Source organism: Aegilops tauschii, chromosome 4 (genome assembly GCF_002575655.3).
Source record: "Aegilops tauschii subsp. strangulata cultivar AL8/78 chromosome 4, Aet v6.0, whole genome shotgun sequence".
In the NCBI taxonomy this organism is placed as follows: Eukaryota; Viridiplantae; Streptophyta; class Magnoliopsida; order Poales; family Poaceae; genus Aegilops; species Aegilops tauschii.
The window spans coordinates 513,963,537-513,986,236 of NC_053038.3; the positions used below are offsets into that span (position 1 = coordinate 513,963,537).

General features: G+C 41.9%; 1 protein-coding gene across 1 annotated transcript; it reads right to left on the reverse strand.

The window, feature by feature from the left end:
- Nucleotides 1-85: 85 nt before the first annotated feature.
- On the reverse strand, nt 86-2,159 carry LOC109772788 (uncharacterized). Its single transcript, XM_020331484.4, has 3 exons — nt 1,827-2,159; nt 1,072-1,525; nt 86-614 (listed from the first exon to the last, which is right to left on the reverse strand). The coding sequence occupies exons 1-3, from the start codon at nt 1,872-1,874 to the stop codon at nt 472-474; spliced, it is 645 nt and encodes a 214-aa protein (XP_020187073.1). The 5' UTR covers nt 1,875-2,159; the 3' UTR covers nt 86-471.
- Nucleotides 2,160-22,700: the final 20,541 nt, after the last annotated feature.

Sequence of the window (22,700 nt, forward strand, 5' to 3'; positions counted from 1 at the left end):
AATTAACAAAGACCTCACAGAAACACAACATACTTCAGTTTTAGCACAACACAACCAACAGTCTGCAGAAGAAGAAACAGAGAGGTTGCCAGGCAAAAAATGTCTCCAGACCAAACAAGTTTGATTTGCATCCATGTGGCATCAACAGTCATGTAGTATGAACTATCCAAATTCTATTGATTCACTTGCAGACAGTAGATGCTGAAGAAACACACCAACACAAGGCATCACATCACTCGCACCTCCACTCTCGCAGATCTGCAAACTTGAGCCTGATGCTCTGCAGAGATGATACAAACTACCAATGAATTGCCTTCTCTTCACGCCGAAAGAGCAGACTGATCAAGAGCTATCCGCCGAGTTAACAATATTAGCAGCCGCACCAGTCACCTATCACAACTGCTTCAGCAAGAATTTCTAGAACTAGTTTTCCGTCGCTTCCTCGGGGCTTTGGAAAACATACATTGGCCTTCACCACCGCTCGTCGCTGCATTCGAGCATCGACGTGAAAGAACCTGCAGCGGTGGAAGGGGCAATCCTCCTTTTCTTGCATGATTTGGTTGGCTGAGCAATGGAGTGAACCTCTTCTTCAGGAAAATTCTGACCAGAGGCTTCTGGAGAGAAGCAACGAAATGCTTGTCAGACTAACAGTGAACACTGAATAACAGTTATGAACTTCTGTCAAAGTGAAGTTTAATACAATTATTTACTAAAGAGCTAACTCTAGACAATGCATCAAACATGGTTGTCGACCAGATAGGCAATTCAGTTATAGCTTCTTTATATGACAAACAATTCCATAAAGTCATTTAATATTTCCACAAATCATGAGGAATACCAGCGGCCTGGCATGCAAAATTACATCATTCCTTGGATCACAATTATTTGATTTATCGACTTACGACGTAATAAATATTTATCTTTTTTATTAATTGACACTTTCTAGGAGTAATTCATACTATCAGACTAACAGTGAGTGAACACTGAACAACAGCAGTGAACTTGTGTCAAAGTGAAGAAAACATATACAGAAGGAAGCAATCTGCAAACAAGATAAGAAAGTGTAACAACCTGAGCTTTTCCCAACAAGATTTTCGCCAGCAAAAATGCCCACTTCTCTTCCATATGTCCGATAAGTCTTGTGAACCGTATCAGTACCCGATTCACCGTCATCGGCCGAAGCACACACCACATCACCACGACGGTTCACACCGGAATAATCTTTGTGTGGCCTGAAACGCCTTGCCCATGGATCCTCGGGCAGTCCTCTTACGCCTACATCACGCAAGCGAGAAACGTTCGTCTCAGACCTGAGCTCGTCTGAGGCTCCCTCTTGGAGGGCTTTGAGCCCATGGCCGCCCACATGGGTGATGTTCCTACCAGGAGCGTGAGCGTGGTAGTGCTGTAACTGTCGGCTACTACGTATACGGAGTTGCTGCACGAAGGACGCCTCCATGGAGCTTATGTACATGTCGTGGCTGTCGTTTGTCCATCCAGCCGACACCAACTCTCCAACTTGATTGCCCTGATGAAGTATGGATGAGATTGATGGTAATTTTTTATATAAACTCGGTCAAAGTTGGATGAGATTGACTTCGGACAAACCTAATATGCAGAGTAAAAAGGACCGGAGGGAGTATTATATATGGTGTTTTGCCTGGCTTTGTTTGTACTTTTCGAGTCTAATTTAACTTGTATGGCGATTGGCAAGAGCTAATTGCAAGAGAATACTCAGAGACTAGGAAATCAAACATAAGTCGAAGTGATATGCTCCTAGTCCTTGCAGTGCATCAGAAAAAGAGTCAGGCGTGGATAGATTAGATTACCTTGGCGACACTGCCGGGTGGCCGTCGAATCGTCGACGCGTCACCCATCGGACCAAGATCGTCAAGATTCGAGCTCTCTCCTCCCCAAGAACTATCGTAGCACGGCGCCAGAAATCGGGATATCTTCCGTCGATTTTCTCGGAGAAAAGCTCAGGTGGATGGAGAAGAGGGGAAGAGATGTGTGGGATTTGGTCGTCCGTCGTCCTCCTCCTGGAGAGATAGAGACGAGGAGGCCGAGATGTAGTATACTCTCATCGGAAGAAAAATATCTGGCCTGCGCCAGCAAGCAGAGCAGAGCAAAGGGTGGAGAAGACGAAGAAAGAAAAGGGCAGCGCGGGGGGCGTGGAGGCGTACTTTGTTTTTATCTTTTGAGGGAGGAGGCGTACTTTATGTTGACGTGGCCGCGCGGGGGCGGAAAAATATCGGGCGCAGATATTTCCACGCGATTGGATGCAGGCTGTAGGGGCTGCCTGCCTGACAAGTCGGGCCCTGGGCCGTTTTTTTTCACTCTACGAAACATGGCAGCGGCAATTATACTATTATTTTTTAGCACAGTACAGACGCGCGCGCACACACCCTACTCCTATAAGCATCCCCAAGAAACTGAGTCGGTATATCATTTTGAGATTTACAAAGTCACCGTATATCATCTCGACGTTTGCTAGGCTTTATTAGTCACAGGCAAAACTATGCTTTTTTAGTCATAGTACAAACTGGCCAAACTGGGTTTTACTTTTTACTTTTATATATTTTAGTATGACAGCACCCCTCCCCCTCAACCCCAAGTACCGAACAAACAAGCCCGCCCTGGAATCTGACATTTGGTACATATCGGGGTCCAATATTTGTACTATATAGTATAAAAGAACGTGTGTCTTTCTTTCTATCCTTAATTTTGACCTATTATTCCATTCATCAAGTTGCGGTTGGTGACCCTTTGTACCCTTAACTAGCTAATTGTCCATGCGTTGCAATGAGGACAAACACATTTTAGTGATTTAATATCAATTACGAGTGACCCAACAAACACATCACGAGTGCTTCTTTTCCTATGGCCCATCTCACATGAACGTCATCGGGTAGGATCGTGTGGCAGAACGTGAAGATGATGAAAAGGGGACGTATGATTTTAGGAGGAGTCCACATAAATAATACTTTTCCTAAATTAAGGCTTCTCGCTTGAGGTATTTAAGCACACTACTTATGCTATAGTCAATACTACAAAACATTGGTACTCTCCATAATAAACATCATTCTTCTGTCCAAAGATATCTGACACTTCCATAACAAACACACACTACACGCCAATGCTGGGATTGTCGTTGACATCTCAACGAGCATGCTCATCCTCACCGCATGCATGTCGCAATCAAACCAAAGCACGGTTTTATATAGTATTGTTCATTTAGGTGAATTCACCAGCTGGATTATGGGAGTGAGATGCTTAGTAGTTTGGCTGGGGTTACTGGTGACATTCTTGGGTATGCCTGGGAGTGCGCCTGCCTGTGGTTTGCTTTATTTTGTTTCCGTAGTAGTGTGGTCGTTGGTAGTTGTGGCGTGTGGGTCTTGTGTCTTGTAGTGAATACTTGTGGTTTCCCTGAATGGAAATCATCGGAGGATAGCCCTTCTTTTCTTCAATAAAAGGTGAATTCACCAGCAGCCATCCGATAGCAACCAGCCGACCACAAAGAATAACAAAGTACAAGTCAATGGTACTCTGTTGTTCATTCAGCAAGGAAAACTTCACCGACCTCGACCAACAGTAGCCGCGCATGACGAATGATTAATTAATTCCCTTTTACTAAATAAGACACATTACTGAGAATGGCTTTCATTCAAAAGGGAGAGGGGGTTGGCAATAATCCTACATCTATGAACCTTTTACGAAACTTGCCTATTAATCCTCTCGCCCCCTGAATTTCACTGGGGGTGGGCCCCTCCTCCCCCTTGTCTCCAATCAAAGCTTGCCAAATGTTCTAGCCCCCGTAAACTAAGGATGTAGCATTGCTTGGGGGTGGGAGCAATATAAAAGGAGCGAGCTCGATTCACGTAACAACACGTACTCTTGCTTCGAGAGAAACAACAAAAATTAAGGTGAGAATGCTCAGAGTTAGAGGCTGCCTAGCACTCGCGTTCTTTGTGAGCTTATTCTCACACTACAGGAATCAGCTACTTTGCCGTCTGCCACGCCAGACGGCAAAGGCAAGGATGGCGGACGGCAAAGGCCTTTGCCGTCTGCCGCGGACGGCAAAAGGCTCCGGCAAAGTAGTCTACGGTAAAGAGCTTCTTTGTCGTCTGCTTTCTGAAGCGGACGGCAAAGGGGCCTTTGCCATCAGCGGCGGACGGCAAAGAAAGCCGACGGCAATAAATGTGCTGTTAGTCCATTAGGCGGCTAACGGCAGCCTTTGCCGTCCGCCGCTGACGGCAAAGAGCATCCGGCCTTTGCCGTCCGCCGAATGACGTCAGCTGGACGTCACTACGGGACAAGTCTTTGCCGTCTGCCACTATAGGCAAAGCCTTTGCCGTCCGCCGTTGTAGGCAAACTGACCAAATGGATCAGCACCCAGGGAGCACAGGTGGCCGCCGCGTGGCTTCTTTGCCGTCCGCCGCCGACGGCAAAGGCGCCTTTGCCATCAGCGGCTGACGGCAAAGGTGCCTCTTTTTCTGTTTTTTTAATCCAGCAATTTTCACAGCAAATATATGACATATATATATATATATTTCACAGGGCTATTTAACAGCAAACATATGACATATCCAGCACATAAGTTTCATCGTGCATACATATATAGTTCCATCCATTCATACATAACAAGTTGCACATACACATTGTTCCATCCATACATATTACAATGCAAAGTTTTATCAAGATAGCAAGTTCCATCATAGCAAGCTAGAAGAATACTAGAGGAGAATGAAAAAAAACAAGCACTCCATCATAGCAAGCTAGCTTCCGTGAAGTGAATGAAATCTGCAAAAAGGCAAATAAGAAAGTTAGAAAAAGGTTACTAGAAGAAGAAGTATATGCCATTTATGAGCTAACTTAGGTGAAATGGATCATTTATGAGCTAACTTAGTTGAAATGGATCGTTTATGAGCTAACCTAGGTGAAATAGATTGTTTATGAGCTAACTTAGGTATAATGCATCATTTTAGAGCTAACCTAGGTAAGATGGGTCATTTTGGAGCTAACCTAGGTGAAATGGATCGTTTTTGAGCTAAGTTAGGTGAAATGGATCGTTTATGAGCTAACCTAGATGAAATGGATCGTTTATGAGCTAACTTTGGTAAAATGCATCATTTTAGAGCTAACCTAGGTGTGATGGGTCATTTTGGAGCTAAACTAGGTAAAATGGATCGTTTGTGAGCTAACCTAGGTGAAATGGATCGTTTATGAGCTAATCTAGGTAAAATGGGTCATTTTAGAGCTAACTTGGGTAAAATGCATCATTTTGGAGCTAACCTAGGTAAGATGGGTCATTTTGGAGCTAACCTAGGTAAAATGGGTCATTTTAGAGCTAACATAAGTAAAATGGATCATTTTGGAGTTAGTCTAGGTAAAATGGGTCATTTTAGAGCTAACTTGGGTAAAATGGATCATTTATGAGCTAACTAAGGTATAATGGGTCATTTTAGAGCTAACTTAGGTAAAATGGATTGTTTATGAGCTAACTAAGCTAATTATGCCATTTTTGACATAAGTAAGCTAAGTACATGTCATTATTGAGCAAACCTAGTTAACTAAGCATACTAGAGCTAACTTAGGTCATTTTGGAGGAAACAAAGCTAAGTATAGATCGTTTTAGAGCTAACTTAGGTAAAATGAATGGTTTTGGAGGTCAATAAGCTTATTAAGTCATTTTGGAGGAAAAGAAGCTAACTCTAGGTCATTGTGGTAAGCATATTGGAGGAAATAAGGCTAAGTCTAGGTCTTTATGCATTTGTTAAGCAAAACACTAGAAGAAACTTACCAGCGCCCACCATCTTTCAACACCTGCCATGACAAAGAGTAAACGAAATTAGTACAACATAAAAAAAATACCGACATGAATAATAATATGTATATCACTTAAGTGTATCATCATCAAGTACAACATAAAAAAAATTATATACCTGACACTACTAATAATCTCGATTAGTATCATCAATAAATGCATAATCATCATCATCACTATAATCAATGACGGGCTCATAGGGTTCAGTGGCATCAACATGTGGAAGGCCACCTTGACGTAATCGGTCAAGCATTGACAGGTCATCCGCAGCAGTAACCTCTTCTTGTTCCGGATCTTCCTGTTCCTCCTCTGGGTTGATGTCGGATTCACTGTCGCTGTCTACTTCAATATTTTGGGGTGAAGTATAGCGGTTCTTGAAACGCTTTTTGGAAATACGTGTCTCTTGGAAGAATTCTCCTTCATATGTGTCTGGGTTAATGTGAGGTTCATAATCCTCTTCCTTTGGGGGAGATAGTCTAGCACGTGGCGGCACTTCATAAACGACATCCCAACCTTTCAGATTTGGATTAGTTTGGCAGGCCCACGGTAGATAGAATACTTGGATCGCCTGTTGAGCCATAATATAGACATTAGGAACATCTAAATGGGTGCTTTGTTTGATTTCAACTAGCCCTATATGTTCATGAGTCCTTCTAGTCTCCTTCGGCTGAAACCAATAACATTTGAAGAGTACGACATTCGGTGGGTTGTCACCATAGAATATAAGTTCATAAATTGCTTCAACTCTCCCATAATACTCGGTACCTCCTTCGCCGATAGCAGATACACAACAATTTGTAGACTTTCGGTCGGCCATAGATAGCTCTTTGCCATAGGTACGAAAGCGATACCCGTTGATGTCGTATTTGTCAAATGAACGGACCTTATAGTCAAAACCATTAGCGACTTGTCTCAATTCGGCGTCCATGGACTCTGAATTAGCCTACAAGTTTAATACGAAAGGATTGTTGCATTAGGCAGAAATTAGCGAATGTAATGAAATGGTCTAATAGAAATTACCGTTTGTTTGAACCAAGAGATGAAACTGGGATAGCCGCCTCCTTGCTTTGCGAGAAGCTCATACTCTTCGACAGAATCCTTTTGGATTACCGCTCCATACGAGAATATGGCGACGTATCGACTGTATGAAATATCCAGGAATAAGAGCAGTTCAAAGGAAATAGAAGTTGCGAAACAATGTACCGAGAACTTACTCGATGTACGGCCGCACTTCTATCAGGTTGTTGAAGATATACAACGTAATGGTCCGCCATTCTTCGTTATCCAAAGATACTGGTTTCGAACCACTGGCTGGTGCGAGATTCCCTTTGGGTAGGCTGAGGTTGGATCCACCCTTTTGAGGTTCGTCAGCATTGTACCAAGGCTTCGGATTATGCAATGACAATTTTTGGCTTCGTAGTGTGTTGTCACGAAGTTTGCCGCCTCCTCAGTGATGAATGCCTCAGCCATCGATGCTTTAATTCTACGTTTATTTTACATTTTTGTCGAAGCGTCTTCTGCATCCTCTCAGTTGGGTAGCACCAACGATTTTGCACAGGCCCCCCCAATCTTGCCTCGGTCGGGAGATGCAAAATCAAATGCTGCATTGGATTAAAGAAGCCCGGTGGAAAGATCTTCTCTAACTTGCAGATCAACTCCGGCGCCAACTCTTCCATTTCTTCTAGCACGCCAGGCGATAGTTCTTTCGCACAAAGAACACGGAAGAAATAGCTGAGTTCTGCCAGTACTAGCCATTCATCCTCAGGGATGAAGCCATGCAACATCACCGGCATTACCCGCTCAATCCATATGTGCCAATCATGACTCTTGAGACCAAATATCTTCAATTTATCAAGACTCGCTCCCCTCTTTAGATTCGCTGCATACCCATCGGGGAACATCAACTGCATTTTCACCCACAAGATAATTTCCCTCATAGCTGGCCTTCCAAGATTGAACCATGCCTTTGGCTTCGTCCAGTTCTGCTTTCCTTTTGGTTCTTTCATGTTTTGTAACGGCCTATCACATAGCGCCTCCAGATCGACTCTAGCCTTAGTATTATCCTTTGACTTCCCATCTATGCCGAACAATGTACCAAAAAGTGCCTCGGCGATATTCTTCTCGGTGTGCATCACGTCGATGTTGTGTGGGCAAAGGAGGTCTTTGAAGTAAGGCAGATCCCATAAGCATGTCTTGTGAGTCCAGGCGTGCTTAGAATTATACCCCTTGAAGTACCCTGGACGCTCTGGATCTGGCTCGAGAGCGTTTAACTGATCCAGGGTCTGTTGGCCTGTCAACGTAGGTGGTGCAGAGTTTTTGACAACTCTACCTCTGATGAAGTTCTTCTTGTCTTTCCTGAACTTATGGCAAGGATCCAGGAACTGTCTATGCATGTCGAAGCAAGAAAACTTGCGACCGGCCTGAAGCCAACGAAACTCAAGAGCTCCCTTGCATGTGGGGCATGGGAACCTTCCATGCACACACCAGCCAACGAATAGCGCATACGCCGGCAAGTCATGCGTCGAGTACATGTACCAGACACGCATTATGAAGTTCCGTTTGCTATAGGCGTCGTATGTCTTGAACCCATTATCCCAGGCTTCTTGCAATTCGTCCTTAAGTGGCTGCATGTACACATTCATATTTTTCCCCGGATAGTTGGGCCCTGAAATTATCAACGTCAGGAAAATGTTCTTTCTTTGCATAATCTATCCGCGGGGGAGATTGAGTGGAAAGACAAATACGGGCCAACAACTGTATTGGGCTGCCGTCATACCAAACACACTGAACCCATCCGTGCTGATGCCGACTCGAGGATGCCTCGGATCTGCCGCTTTGTCAGCATGTAATTCATCAAACTTTTTCCACGCAACACCATCCGATGTGTGTACCATCATCAGATTCCCATCTGCATCTAGTTCGGTTCTTTTGCTTGTTTTGTGCCATGTCATCTGTCTGGCCGTCTCTTCGACCATGAAAAGACGTTGAAGTCTTGGTACGGTTGGCATATACGGAAGAACACTAACGGGGATTTTGGTCTGTGTCTTCTCACCCATACCGTTGTCTACCACAACATACCTGGAAGACTTGCAAATGGGACAATAGTTCAAGTCCGCATAGTCAAGCCTAAATAAGGCACATCCTTTCTCACAGGCATGTATCTTCTCATAGGGCATCTTCAGTGCATGGAGGATTTTGTCCGACTGGTACAGGTTTGCAGGCATTACATGGCCTTTTGGTAGAAAGCGTCCAAATACTTTCATTATTGCGTCGTAGCATTCTCTGCCCAAGTTGAACTGAGCCTTCAGAGCCATTACTTGTGAGATGGCATCCAACTGACAAAGCTCAGTGTGCTCGTGGAGCGGACCTTTTGAAGACTCCAACATTTTATTGAAGGCCTTTGCAGATTCCTCCATCTCCTCGTCCGAATCTCGAGCATCATCATAGTCTTGCACCATGTTTTCCATCCCGGTACCATGCTCGTCGGTGCGACGACGATCCACCTCAGCTCTGTCACGTTGGGCAGACTCACCATGATATGTCCACACCGTATAATCGGGCGTAAAACCACTCTTCTGCAGGTGTTTGCCCATTTCAGCCTCTGTCCTCTTTTCCCAATTGCCGCACCGGAAACAGGGGCACCAGGTTTTCCTCTGGCCATTTGCAAATGCGGCTTGCACAAACCCCTTGGTTTTTGTGAACCATTCAGCGCTCCATTTGTTCTGACCAGTGTGACCGGTATACATCCACGCACAATCACTCATCTTGACTTTCAGAGCTACTGGACACACAACAAATATATATATATAATTCACCATGTATATATTCATCAGTTGATCTACTTTGTCAATTTTATTACGTCCATGCAACCTACACTCTAATAGGTAATGATAGGTCCTAATCCCAGCCGAGTATGTGTAGATTGGGTTCATTTTCCCATGCTATGCTCTGGATCCGACGCAAAATTCCGGCAGCACCTCCCCGCTGTTCTCCTGATACACGTCTCTGCAATAAACAGAGAGGATGTGTACCCGGAGAACAACAGGGGAGGCACTGAAGAAATTTATGCGTCGGATCCGGAGCAAAGCATATGGGAAAACGAACCCAATCTACACATACTCGGGCTGTCCATGGATAGCGTTGGACAATTCGAAAGAATCAAGGTTATAAATATGCAAATGCATGCATATTTATAACTATAACGCTTTTGAACGGGAGACACATATTGGTTACGCATACTGATGATTCAAGACACATATATAGCTAGCTATCAAGTTTCATCGGCACGAACACCGGAACAGAGCAAATAATTAATGGGGGAGGAGGACATGTCATTTGTGCTCACCCACGAACGAAGGGGCAGAGCTCGTCAAATGCACGGCGAGGTCGTCGAACACCAAACCTCGCAGCGATGAAACAACTGCACATTTAAATCTACCCGATCAACACAATTATATATGATGTTTTTCATAACAAAATCGAAAAATATATGACCTAACTCATAATTCACAAATATATGACCCCGTCGGCCTCTGGACGGCCAAAGAGCACCTTTTCGGTAGGTGTCGAGGGTCGGGGTGTCGGGGTGCCGTGTCGGGGTTGGGGTGCTGTTTCGGGGTCGGGGTGTCGTGTCGGGGTCGGGGTGTCGGGGTCTGGTGTCGGGGTCGGGGTGTCGGGGTCAGGGGGTCAGGGGGTCGGGGTGTCGTGTCGGGGTCGGGGTGTCGGGGTGTGGTGTCGGTGTCGGGGTGTCGGGGTCAGGGGGTCGGGGTGTCGTGTCGGGGTCGGGGTGTCGAGGTGTGGTGTCGGGGTCAGGGTGTCGGGGTTAGGGGGTCAGGGTGTCGGGGTGTGGTGTCGGGGTCGGGGTCGGGGTGTCGGGGTGTGGTGTCGGGGTCGGGGTGTCGGGTTCAGGGGGTCGGGGTGTGGTGTCGGGGTCAGGGGGTCGGGGTGTTTCCTTCTATCCTTCTTCTTCTTTCTTTCTCTTCTTCTTCTTCTTTCCTTTCTTTTTCTTCTTCTTTCATCTTTTTTCTACTTCTTTTCGTTTCTTCTTTTCTTCTTCTTCTTCTACTTCTTCTACTTCTTTTCTTCTTCTTCTTTTTTCATCTTTTTTCTACTTCTTTTCTTTTCTTCCTTTCTTCTTCTTCTACTTCTTTTCTTCTTCTTCTTTTTTCATCTTTTTTCTACTTCTTTTCTTTTCTTCTTTTCTTCTTCTTCTACTTCTTCTACTTCTTTTCTTCTTCTTCTTCTTTTCTTCTACATATTCTTTTTTCTTCTACTTCTTTTCTTCTTCCCTTCTAAAACTAACACTATATAACACATATCTAGCACTAAATCTATCACTAACAATTAAACAGCAAAACAGCAAAACAAATGAAAAAACAGAAAAAAAGAAGAAAAAAACTCACCGGAGCAATGGGACGGTCGGTGCAATGGGGCGGGTGGGCCGGCGACGTGGTGGCGCGCCGGGGCAATGGGACGGTCGGGGCAGTCGGGCGGGTGGGCCGGCGACGTGGTGGCGCGCCGGGGCGCCGCGATGGTGGAGCGACGGGGCGTCGGCGGGTTGGGTGGGGGCGGCGGGGTGGTGGGGCGACGGGGCAAGCGGGGGCGGGGGCGGCGCCGGGCGGTGGGATGGTGGGGCGACGGGGCGTCGGCGGGTGGGGTGGACGGCGGGGTGGTGGGGCGACGGGGCCAGCGGGGGCGGGGGCGGTGGCGGGGGCGGCGGTGGGTGGATCTGGTGGCGTGGCGTCGGGGAGGAGAGAGGGAGAGAAACAGAGAGGAGTAACGGGCGGGGGGGGGGCTCGATCGGCCGTTAGTTAGGTTAGGTTAGTTAGCCTTTGCCGTCGGCCAAGCCTTTGCCGTCCGCTAGCAGACGGCAAAGAGGGGGGCCGTTAAGTTTTTTCTAATCGGATCGTTAGTGGGGGCCACCTCTCTCTTTGCCGTCAGCCAGCGGACGGCAAAGAAGTGACATATGGTAAAGACCTTCTTTGCCGTCTGTCAGTTGTTTGCCGTCTGCTTTTTGGTAGCTGATGGCAAAGACCTTTTTTGCCGTCTGCTAGCGGACGGCAAAGAACTGGCAGACGGCAAAATCCCTGATTCCAGTAGTGTCATGGGCTAAGGATGTGAGTATACCTTAATATATTGGGACCGACTAGTGCACCGTCGACTGAATTTTATTTTCAGGTCGGTCACTTTTTGTACAACCTGGTAGCCCCACATATTGGACCTGACCTCCTTCACCAGTGGCTGCGACGGGTGAGCACATACATGTATACGAGACACCACATAAATCATGCATAAACGGCCACATGCCCATGCGAAAAAGCCCACAGGCATGTCACACACACATGGACAATACACAGAGGCACATCACATACATGGTGTGCTCATCATTCACTTCTTTTGTCATGTACATGGAGCAAAATAAAAAATAAAAAATAAAAAAATAAAAACATTATTTAAGGTGAATTAAGGGATTTATATTACCTAAAACAAGAAATAAATTGAAAAATGGGGCGACAACGTGTCAGGTGTTTGATGTTTTCTGCGTCAATAAAATCGGTCTCCACCATTTGATCTAGATCCAAAGACCTAGCTGCCTTCTTTCTCCAACCTTCTCCTTCCCCCTACATTATCACTAAAGAAAACAAACAAAACGAATTTTTCTAAAGAAGAATGAAGTAGTGGCATTGGTTACCCTTAAATAAGAAAGACTCTGGTAGAAACTTCAAAAAAACTTGCGCATAGTTTACACAAAAAAACACACCTTTTATAATATGCAACAATAAACCTATTATACACATCAAGAATAGATGAACAAAAAAAAGAACTCTAAGAATGGTTTTTATAGGAATGAATTTGTGGCAATTGCATTGCCCTTTAAGAAGAAAGAGAATAAAAACAAATAATGACAAAATTTGCACACAATTTACATAAAAATTGCGCTTTTCATGATATGCAAGAATAAGAATATAATAGTGGAATTTTTGTAAAAAGAAGTTTTTGAACCAAGAAGTCTAAGAATGGTAATATAATAGTGGAATTTTCGTAAAAATAAGCTTTTGAACCAAAAACTCTAAGAATGGTTTTTATAGGAATCAATTAGTGGCAATTGCATTGCCCTTTAAGAAGAAAGAGAATAAAAAACAAATAATGACAAAATTTGCGCACAATTTTCCAAAGAAATGTGTTTTTAAAAAATATGCAAGATTAAGAATGTAATAGTGAAATTTTCATAAAAAGGAAGCTTTTGAATAACGAATGAATTATTAGCATCGGTATTACCATTTAAAAAGAATGAAAATAAAATAAAATAGAAATCAAAATAATCAAGTTTATGTAAGTAAGAATAAATTAATGGCACTGGTGAAAATAAAGAAACAAATAATGAAAAAATGTGCACATAATTTACATAAAATACTACTTTTTATATGGAAGAATAAGCATATTATAGTGATTTTTTTGCAAACAATAAGTTTTCTGAGAAGGAATGAATTAGTGGCATTGGTATTACATTTTAAGAAGGAAAAAGGAAAAAAATAAACCAAATAATAATAATGAATTTTTCTAAGGATGAATGAATTAGTGGCGCTGGTGTTACCCTTTAAGAAGTAAGAAAATAAAAAGAAACCAAAAAAATTGCTCACAACTTTGCACTAGTATAATTTACAATCTAGTATAAAAAGAAACCAAAGAAATCATATAATAGTGCAATTTTTGCAATCTAGTATAATTTACACACATATTTCATGGTAAACAGAATATTGAAATTTCCTAAGTAAAATGAGTTAGTGGCATTGGTACTAACCTCTAAGAAAAAGGAAATTCAAAAAATGGTAAAATATGCACATATTTGAAATATAAATTGCGCTTTCTTATGATATGCAACAATAAGCATATAATGGTGGAAGTTTTGCAAATAAGAAGTTTCGTAAGGAAGAATGAATTGGCCGGATTGGTATTACCACTAAGGAAGAAAGAAAATAAAATGTATACTAAAGCAAAATCAGGCAATTGAAATTTTCTAAGAATTATACATTGGTATTACCCTTTAAAAGGAACGAACTAATACAAAAAAAAACTTTAAAAAATAATAGCACATAACTTGAAGAACTAGAAAATGAAGTTTTTTTCTAAGGAATAATGAATTAATGGCATTGATCACTAGTGCAGAACCGGGCTTTAGCGCCGGTTCGTAAGGGCCTTTAGTGCCGGTTCCACAACCGGCACTAAAGAGTGGGGACTAAAGGTCCCCCCCTTTAGTACCGGTTCATCACGAACCGGCGCTAAAGTGCCACCACGTAGCACGAGCCAGGCCCGGGTGCGTGCAGGACATTAGTACCGGTTGGTAACACCAACCAGTACTAAATGTTTGGGGGTGTTTTGGTATTGTTTTTTATTTTTCCTTTAATTTTGTGTTTTCAATTTAATTTAGTGATTATTTTAGTTGTTAAATCATTAGGTGAAAGTACCGCAGATTAGTTTCGACTGGATGCATGTGGATCCTAGCTAAGTGATCAAGTATATGCCATATCCATATTATACTTGATCACCTATAATTAAGTGATCAAGTATAATATGGATATGGCATATACTTGATCACTTAGCTAGGATCCATCCAGCTGAAACTAATCTGCGGTTTCTTTTATAAATGATATAATGACTCATCATCATCATCATCATATTAATATAAAAACTCTTGCATCATATCATCAACAACAGTAAATTAGCTAGCTAAAAATCATCATAGTCGTCATTACCACTGTTTAATCATCATAGTCATTACCGCTATCTAATCAGCACCAACACTAGCTTAAAGAAAAAACATTCACTTGTACCAGAAGCAAAGATATCATCGAGTTCAACATGGTCATCATATTATAAGCGTTCATAACACCACAAAAGCAAATCACCCTTTGAGATTAAGTTCAGGACAAAGAACACGGACATGAGAGGACAAAAGTACTAAGAGCATGAACTAGCTAAATCACTCCTGCTGCTCTCTCTCTCTCAGGTAAAATAGCATAGAACATGTATAGCTCTCCTGATTCATCATACTGGAGCATGCAGATGAACCTGTCTCCTAATCGTGGGCTGCGCTTCTCATTGCTGCCCCCTAGTACTTCTCTGGGATCGTTAACAATTTTGCTCCAATCTTTCACTATTAAGCATTCATCGCTTTTAGAAATCCTGAATGCACTCATGTGCAATGTAGGATATCTTGGCCGTAAGCTAACCATTGACATGTGACCTTTAGTCTCGATCCATTGAGGCACAACTGTCATCGGGAGTCCCTGTTGAAGAACATCGTATAGTAATTAATATACTTAGCAATGAAAGTTTAGCAAAAAAATAATGTACGCAAAAGATGCACTGAGGACAAATAGTAAAAATCTTACCATCTTTCGTAAATAGATGTGACCGTAGTTCAATACGATCACTATTGGACGCACGTTTTGAGTACTAACATTTCTAAGTGCAGGAAGAAAATTTGTCTTAATAGTATGAAGATCCTCAAGCCATGAAACATAATGACTTATCTCCTCGTAGTTTAGTTCAGCTCCGGGACAGTAGTAGGTCATGTCTACCAAGCGCCGGACATGTTTGCTTGAATGGAAATAAGCTGTCAATAGAAATTAGTTGTCAACTATTTTTGAATAAACAATATCAGAGACATAAATATGGTTGAGAAACTCACATAATGGTAGAACTGGAGACGTCTGCACATTGACCCAGATGTCTCTATTACCTTCAATATCATCTTCCGGACGAATATCAAAGGTGATAACCATATCAGGCTCAAATGCATAAGCCTTGCATAGTGCTTGCCAAGTTTTGTATTCAAAATAGGTGTACGTGTCTGCATTGTATAATTTGACGTTGAAAGTATAACCATGCTCGGTCTTCAGGTAAACTCTCTTTACCTCCATAGTTTCCATAGCACTAAAACCTATCTTCTCCAAGACAAAAATTCTTGCATGGCAGGGGATGCGCTAGTAGAATAATGAAAATTTAAAATTATTAGTTGAAGCAAATGAAGCATATATAAGTCATGCTTAATTACGAAAAAAGACTTGTCGTTGTGACTTACTGTATCCACTTCGAAGGTCTCATCCAGCTTGATGTTGAAGCGCCTATCATCAACAAGGAAATTTCTGTCGCACAGGCCGCGCTGGTCTTCACAGTATTCACACTTAATGAAATCTTTTTCGTCGTCAGACGACATTTCCTATGTTCATATAGGTGAAACATTAAACACTTACTAGTTCTATTAATTCAACTAATTCAACTACTTCTATTAGTTCAACTAATTCTATTAATTCAACTAATTCAACTAAGCATTTAATAAAAATAAACTTGTTCTATTAATTTTCTTACTAAAATAAAGTAGCTAGTTCTATATAGTAATATTTTAATTAGATCATTAAATCTCAGATATCTAAATTTTCTTACTAAAAATAAACTAGTTCTATTAATTCAACTAATTCAACTAAGAATTTACTAAAAATAAACTAGTTCTATTAATTTTCTTACTAATATATATATATATATATATATATATATATATATATATAAAGTAGCTATATATAGTAATATTTTCATTAGATCATCAAATCTCATATACCTAAATTTTCTTACTAAAAATAAACTAGTTCTACTAATTCAACTAGTTCAACTAAGCATTTACTAAAAATAAACTAGTTATATTAATTCAACTAATTCAAATAATCTCATATACCTAAATTTTCTTACTAAAAATAAACTTGTTCTATTAATTTTCATACTAAAAATAAACTAGTTATATTAATTCAACTAGTTCAACTAAGCATTTACTAAAAATAAACTAGTTATATTAATTCAACTAGTTCAAATAATCTCATATACCTAAATTTTCTTACTAAAAATAAACTTGTTCTATTAATTTTCATAGTAAAATAAACTAGTTATATTAATTCAACTAGTTAAAAAATCTCATATATATACCTAATTAATATCTAGCTAATTCATCTAAAATTGACATTAATATTTAACATGTTTTACATATAATTCATCTAACATTCTTATCTACGTAATTCATCTAACATTAATCTAAACAACAGAAAACAGAAAATAAGTAAAAAATGTGTGTGTGTGTGTGTGTACGAGCGGGGGGCGGGGGCGTACGGGCGCTGCCACCAGCGGTTAGTACCGGTTGGAGCCACCAACCGGTACTAATGGTTGTGCGCTGCCACCAGCGGTGCACAATGTTTAGTCCCACCTCGCCGAGCGAAGGGCAGCCGCACTGGTTTATAAACCCAGCCGCGGCTGCTCCTTCGAACTTCTCTATATAGCAGGCTTCTGGGCCTAACTTCGACGCGCTGCCCTGTGAGCCTGCTGGCCCTTCTGGGCATGTATTTGCAAACCCTAGGTCTGGAAGGCCCACTGGGCGGTGCCCCAACAAGTTTTTATATAATTTTATTCTATTTATTTCTGAGTAGTTTTTTTTGCTGTATTTAGTTTCTTTGCGAATATAACAATTTTTTATATAGTTTTTTTTCTGCATTATTTATTTTCTGCTATTTATTTTTGAGTAATTTTTTTATATAGTTTTTGTCTTTTCTGTTTTATTTATTTTCTATTTTATTATGATGCATACTGAACGCAAAAATAGGCTGGAGTTCAAGTAAGTTTAAAAAACATTGAAGTGCCCGTGTAACAGATGAGTTCTCGTCCGAAACCCTGATACTTCGAAAGAGATTGTCCAGTTTGTACACGAGGTGCGTCTAGTTTTCGCCGTGACAATTGCTCTATATAATCAGCTAGTTCCACCTAACATCGTATATTTTTTCTCATGATGTATAGCTTTTTTTATGGGTGTCTGGATCTAAGTCAACCGAGACTTACTCAAATCTCAGTCAGGTGGCACAACATATAAAGAAGAAGAAAAAACTAAAAGAATTTTTTTATACAAATCTTCACGTAATATTTCACAAATATAGCTTCGCCTGAGACTTAAAATTTATCAATTCCATTTTTCCATGTTCAAAGAATATTGGTATTTCAGCAGTTGGCCCCATCACTGTACTTCACATGCATGCATGATGGCAGAACACTCTCTCTCTCTCTCTCTCTCTCTCTCTCTCTCTCTCTCTCTCTCCTCCCACACAATAAATCCAACCATTTATTTGATATTGTCTAATTTAAAACATCCATATCTTTTAAATCATATATTCGTTTTTGAAGTTTTTCTATATATTTGAATTCCTTGTGTCAAAACTTTTAAAATGAGATCAATCTAGCATATTTTTCAACCACGTTTAAATTTGAACGCATATTTCACATTTTGAAATAATTAGTTTCACAATGATACATTACAATTTCACTTTCTGTAGTTACTATTTCACAATTCAGAACCTACATTTCACTTTCCACTGACTTGTTTCACAAAAAAAACATCTATTTCAATTGCATAATTTTCAAATAATATGTTTTACTCTTTTAGAAGAATTTGTTACACATTTTAAAAAAATCAGTTCACAATGATACATTACAATTTCACTTTTTGTAGTCACTCTTTCACAATTCAGGACCTACATTTCACTGTCCACTACCTTGTTTCACAAAAATCACATCTAGTTCAATTTCAGATTTTGAAAATAACATATTTCGCTCTTTTGGAATAAACGGTCACACATTTGCACAAAATTAGTTTTTCAAAAATTACATCTATTTCAATTGCACATTTTCAAAAACCTACTCCCTCTGTTCCTAAATATAGGGTGTATAGTTTTTGGCACGGAAATTAAAGAACGCACATGAAGGGAAAATTTCACAAGTTTTGGGCGAGATTTCACCTGACTAACTGACATGAGAAAATAGAGGAGGTTGCTTGATATAAAGAAATGTAATCAAATCCCTAAAAAAATTATCCAAACGAGTGGTGCAACGCAATACACCTTATATTTTGGTTTTTTTCTCAAAAAACTATACACCTTATATCAAGGAACGGAGGGAGTATTTCACATTTCAAAATAATCAGTTTGCCAATGAAACATTATAATTTCACTTTGTGTGGTTAAATATTTCACAATTCAGAACCTACATTTCACCTTTCTCTGGCTTTTGTAATGAGTTTGTTTCACATATTTCTAGTGAAATAGCTTTGTTTTCACAATTTTTTTAGTGAAATAGGTTTGTTCAACATATGGAATGTGAAACGTTGAAAATTAAACATGTTTGAAATGTATCCAAGAATGGTCGGGTTGTAAAGGTCTTGGCGCCACGAGTTCAAATATATAAATTATTTCAGAAATGAATTTATAGTTCAAATGATATGGAGGATTTAATTTAGTAAAGGTAAAATAAAAGGGTGGATTTATATGTGTGTGTGCGTGTGTGCGTGTGTGTGTGTGTGTGTGAGAGAGAGAGAGAGAGAGAGGGGGTTGTCACAATGCTGTCATCACTGCCATATGAAGGACAATAAATAGAGTTGACTTTCCCGCCACGTCAGCCCTGACAGATGGGCCCCACATGTCATAAACACGTTTAAATCTTCTAAAGGCTATTTTTCGGAAGTGGTAGTTTTTAGTCACGAGATTCCAATTTTTTGGTAGTTATCAGTCACTTTTTTGAAAGTGGTAGTTCTGTGGGACGCGAACCCCAATTGTGGTAGTTTTTTGTCAAACACTCTCTAAACCCAGACCATGCATTTCTACAGTCAATTTGTACTTCTGAAATATTATTGTTTGCTTTTGCTCTAATAGGAACAGTCTGTGGTTTACTTTTGCTATTGTGAACCTTATTGAACAACAGTTCCTCAAAGTTTCATATATCCACCTAAAATATCCGGCCTACATTTTGCAGATGGTAAACGCACCTGCTGGATCCATGTCAAAGTCCGAGCCTGAAGATACTACCCTGCTTGAGGATGAGGCGATCTCGGTCGAGTCTGATGGATACCATGGCGGGCGCCTTGACAATCTGCCACCAGAGAAGCCTAAGTCACTATGCGAAACACGAAAGGCTGTCATGGCCGAATACAAAGAAGCGCGCATCAAGAATGAGGCCGAGGCCGAGGCCATGCTTAACAAGCCAGGGGTCACGATTGCTGAACTGGAGGAGCTTGAGCATCGGCACATGGCAGAGTACGTGAGGTGCTACATGAAGATCAGGGCTGTCAACGATGAATCTAACGCGCGGCTGCTGGAAATTCGTGGTGAGGCTGCGGACTTGCTGGGGAGGGTGTACGCCGGGGAGGAAGTCTCCGGGGAGGACCAGGTACGCTGTCTGGAGCGGATGCTTGAGCTATGCCAGTGACCGGATAAAACCTCCTGTAGAGAGAAGAAGTTGCCCTATTAGACTGCAGTGACTTTGGTAGCTACTGATGAAAGAATGCATCACTACCTTTTTTTTACTTGCTAGTACCATATCTTTAATTTCAGCCTCGGTTTGCAAGATACCTGTGGAGTTTCAAAGAATATGCTGCGGTTCCCTGGAACACCTGTTGGTTTCTCATGTCTCTGTAACCTGTGGAGTTAGTTGTGAACCTGGCTTCTGATCTTGTGTGAATGGTAACCGGTACCTCAGAAATTTGATTCGTGATCGATCTGTTAAGGTTAATGTCTTTTTCCACCGGGATCCCGAAATGGGCGAATGGAATGAAGCCTATCTGCATCCGGAACTGTGGTCACATATTCTGAATTACTGTGTTGCACCAATATGAATGTCGCTGGATTAGCACGACACTCTGCTAAGCTAGCGTGGTTCTGACTACAGAAACTTCATGCCTCATACTCCCTCCACCCCATAATATAAGAGCGTTTTTGACACGTAGCTGTTAGCGATCAGTTGTGCAGCGGGTTCAGCCCCCTGTGGTACCACCCACTTCGACTCAGATAAGATGACGCCGTCGTGCTGCAACAGGGTGCAGTCGACGAACTTCCCAGATGCGCTGATACCGGCACGCTTCCCCAAAGAAGAAGATGATGGGACGAGCGTGAGCTCTGCTCCCAAGAGCAGCAGTAGAAGTCTGACGAAGGGAAATGGCGGCACTAATCTGAAGCCTTGTGCTGCCATGGAACCTATTCTCTACAAACTTGAAACTTGTGGTAACCCTGCAATGCAAGGACAGAGTTAGCTGGACCAAGAATGAAACTTTGAGCAGAAATGTACGTACTCTTGGCCTCTTGGGAGATGGGTCATTTTGCACCCTGCCTGATTAAAGAGGAGAGGCCATAAAGCTTAGCCAAAATGTCAAAGACTTCAGTATCTGAAATTCTGAATAGGAGCGTTCAACATTAGATTAGGCCGGCGTGTGTGATAGCCGGCGGAATGCTTATTCAGAAGAGTGGCAGAGGCAGGACATGTAGAGACAGTGTGGCCACTTGGATTTTTTTTGGATTTTTTTAAAAAAGGAGGATGTACCCCCGGCCTCTGCATCTGGACGATGCATGCAGCCATATTATTAATTATTCATAAAGGCCATACAAGATGATACATCAATAAGCCTGAAGCCACCATCTTGGCAACACCGTTGCTACTCCTATGCCCTTAATGAAGGCGTGCCGAATGTTCGGACCTAATACCAAATAGACATCGCACTAAAGCCTAACATCTAAAGCCAGGTGTCCCCTCCAAGCCATTACCTGGATTGGGTCCCACACCGGTCAGGCACACTCCCAGTGAGCACCGCACGCTGCAAGGGCCATCACCTCCATCATCCCTCGGTCCATCCTCAGAGCAAAATTGTTGCACCGACCTTGTCAGGCCTCTTTGCCATCAACGCCATCATGACGCCAGACAGCTTCCTCCTCCTGCGCGAGTCCATCTTCAAACGCGCCCATCGCCGAACCTCCGCGGCGCCATGCCGCCAAGATCCGCCGTCGGCCTCGCGGTAGATGTAACACCGCTCCTCCTCTTGATGGATGGATCGATGAGGGGCTCATCGATCACTGTCGATGGCAAAAGCCCAACCAACTGACAAGACTTTGCTAACAGACACATCAAGGCCGATTGTCACTCTGATGCACAGTGTACGGCTGGCTAGCAAAAAATAATTTTGTCAGGAGCAGCCGAGCAGGAAGGCCACGAGTGAGTGTCTCCTATCACTGTGGTATCAATATCAACCTCTTCCTTGGCTTGTGCCAATACTTGTTCTGCATCTTGAGTTTCCACAACAGTTTTCTGTCCTCCGCCTCTTGCCAGAAGAAGCAGGCTTCTTGCTCGGAGTTTCTACCGCTTCATGCATAGCCCTTAGCTCGTCACTGCATCTACAAAATATTTGTTTCATACCTGCATCTAGCACACATGTTTGTTGCCCTGCCCTGCCCTGCCCTGCCTGCATCAATAAGTTAATAACGCTGCTACTTGCAAGTGTCAAGCTTGTGATTACAAGATATACTTCTTGTTCCCATCAGCTCCATTATTATTGGTTATTTATTTATATACTCCTACTTTGCAAGTGCTGCATATGCTGAGCTACATATATATATTCATCACCAAGTCTTATATCATGCTTGCTCTTGCAAGTCTACGACTGCCATGTGGCCTGACTGTTTGTTTATCCCTACTCTTGACTGATCACTGATTGCTTAATTAGTGGCCTGAAAAATACATGTCCTTCACGTTGCTGATACTACTAGTTGTAAGTTGGAACCATCGTCTCTCGTGCACCTGTCCTGATTCTGAACGTGGGTTTTTCGGGACTGATTTGTAGCTCTGTTTAGATTAGTGCTCAATGCAGTTGCGACCTGTACTGAATTATACTATACAGTATGTTCAGTGTTTTCGGAAGTGGTTTGCTAAAAGGTCAATGTACTCTCTCTGTTCCTAAATACTTCCTCCATCTTAAAATAAGTGTAAAATAAGCTTAACACACCTATTTTGGGACGGAGAGAGCATAAGTCTT

What these genes read in the sequence shown, in the direction of transcription:
- LOC109772788 (XM_020331484.4), bottom strand. Translation starts at nt 1,874, where the DNA reads ATGGGTGACGCGTCGACGATTCGACGGCCACCCGGCAGTGTCGCCAAG. An exon ending in CACCCGGCAGTGTCGCCAAG is followed by an intron (nt 1,526 to 1,826) that starts GTAATCTAATCT and finishes ATACTTCATCAG; the next exon opens with GGCAATCAAGTTGGAGAGTT. An exon ending in TCTTGTTGGGAAAAGCTCAG is followed by an intron (nt 615 to 1,071) that starts GTTGTTACACTT and finishes GCTTCTCTCCAG; the next exon opens with AAGCCTCTGGTCAGAATTTT.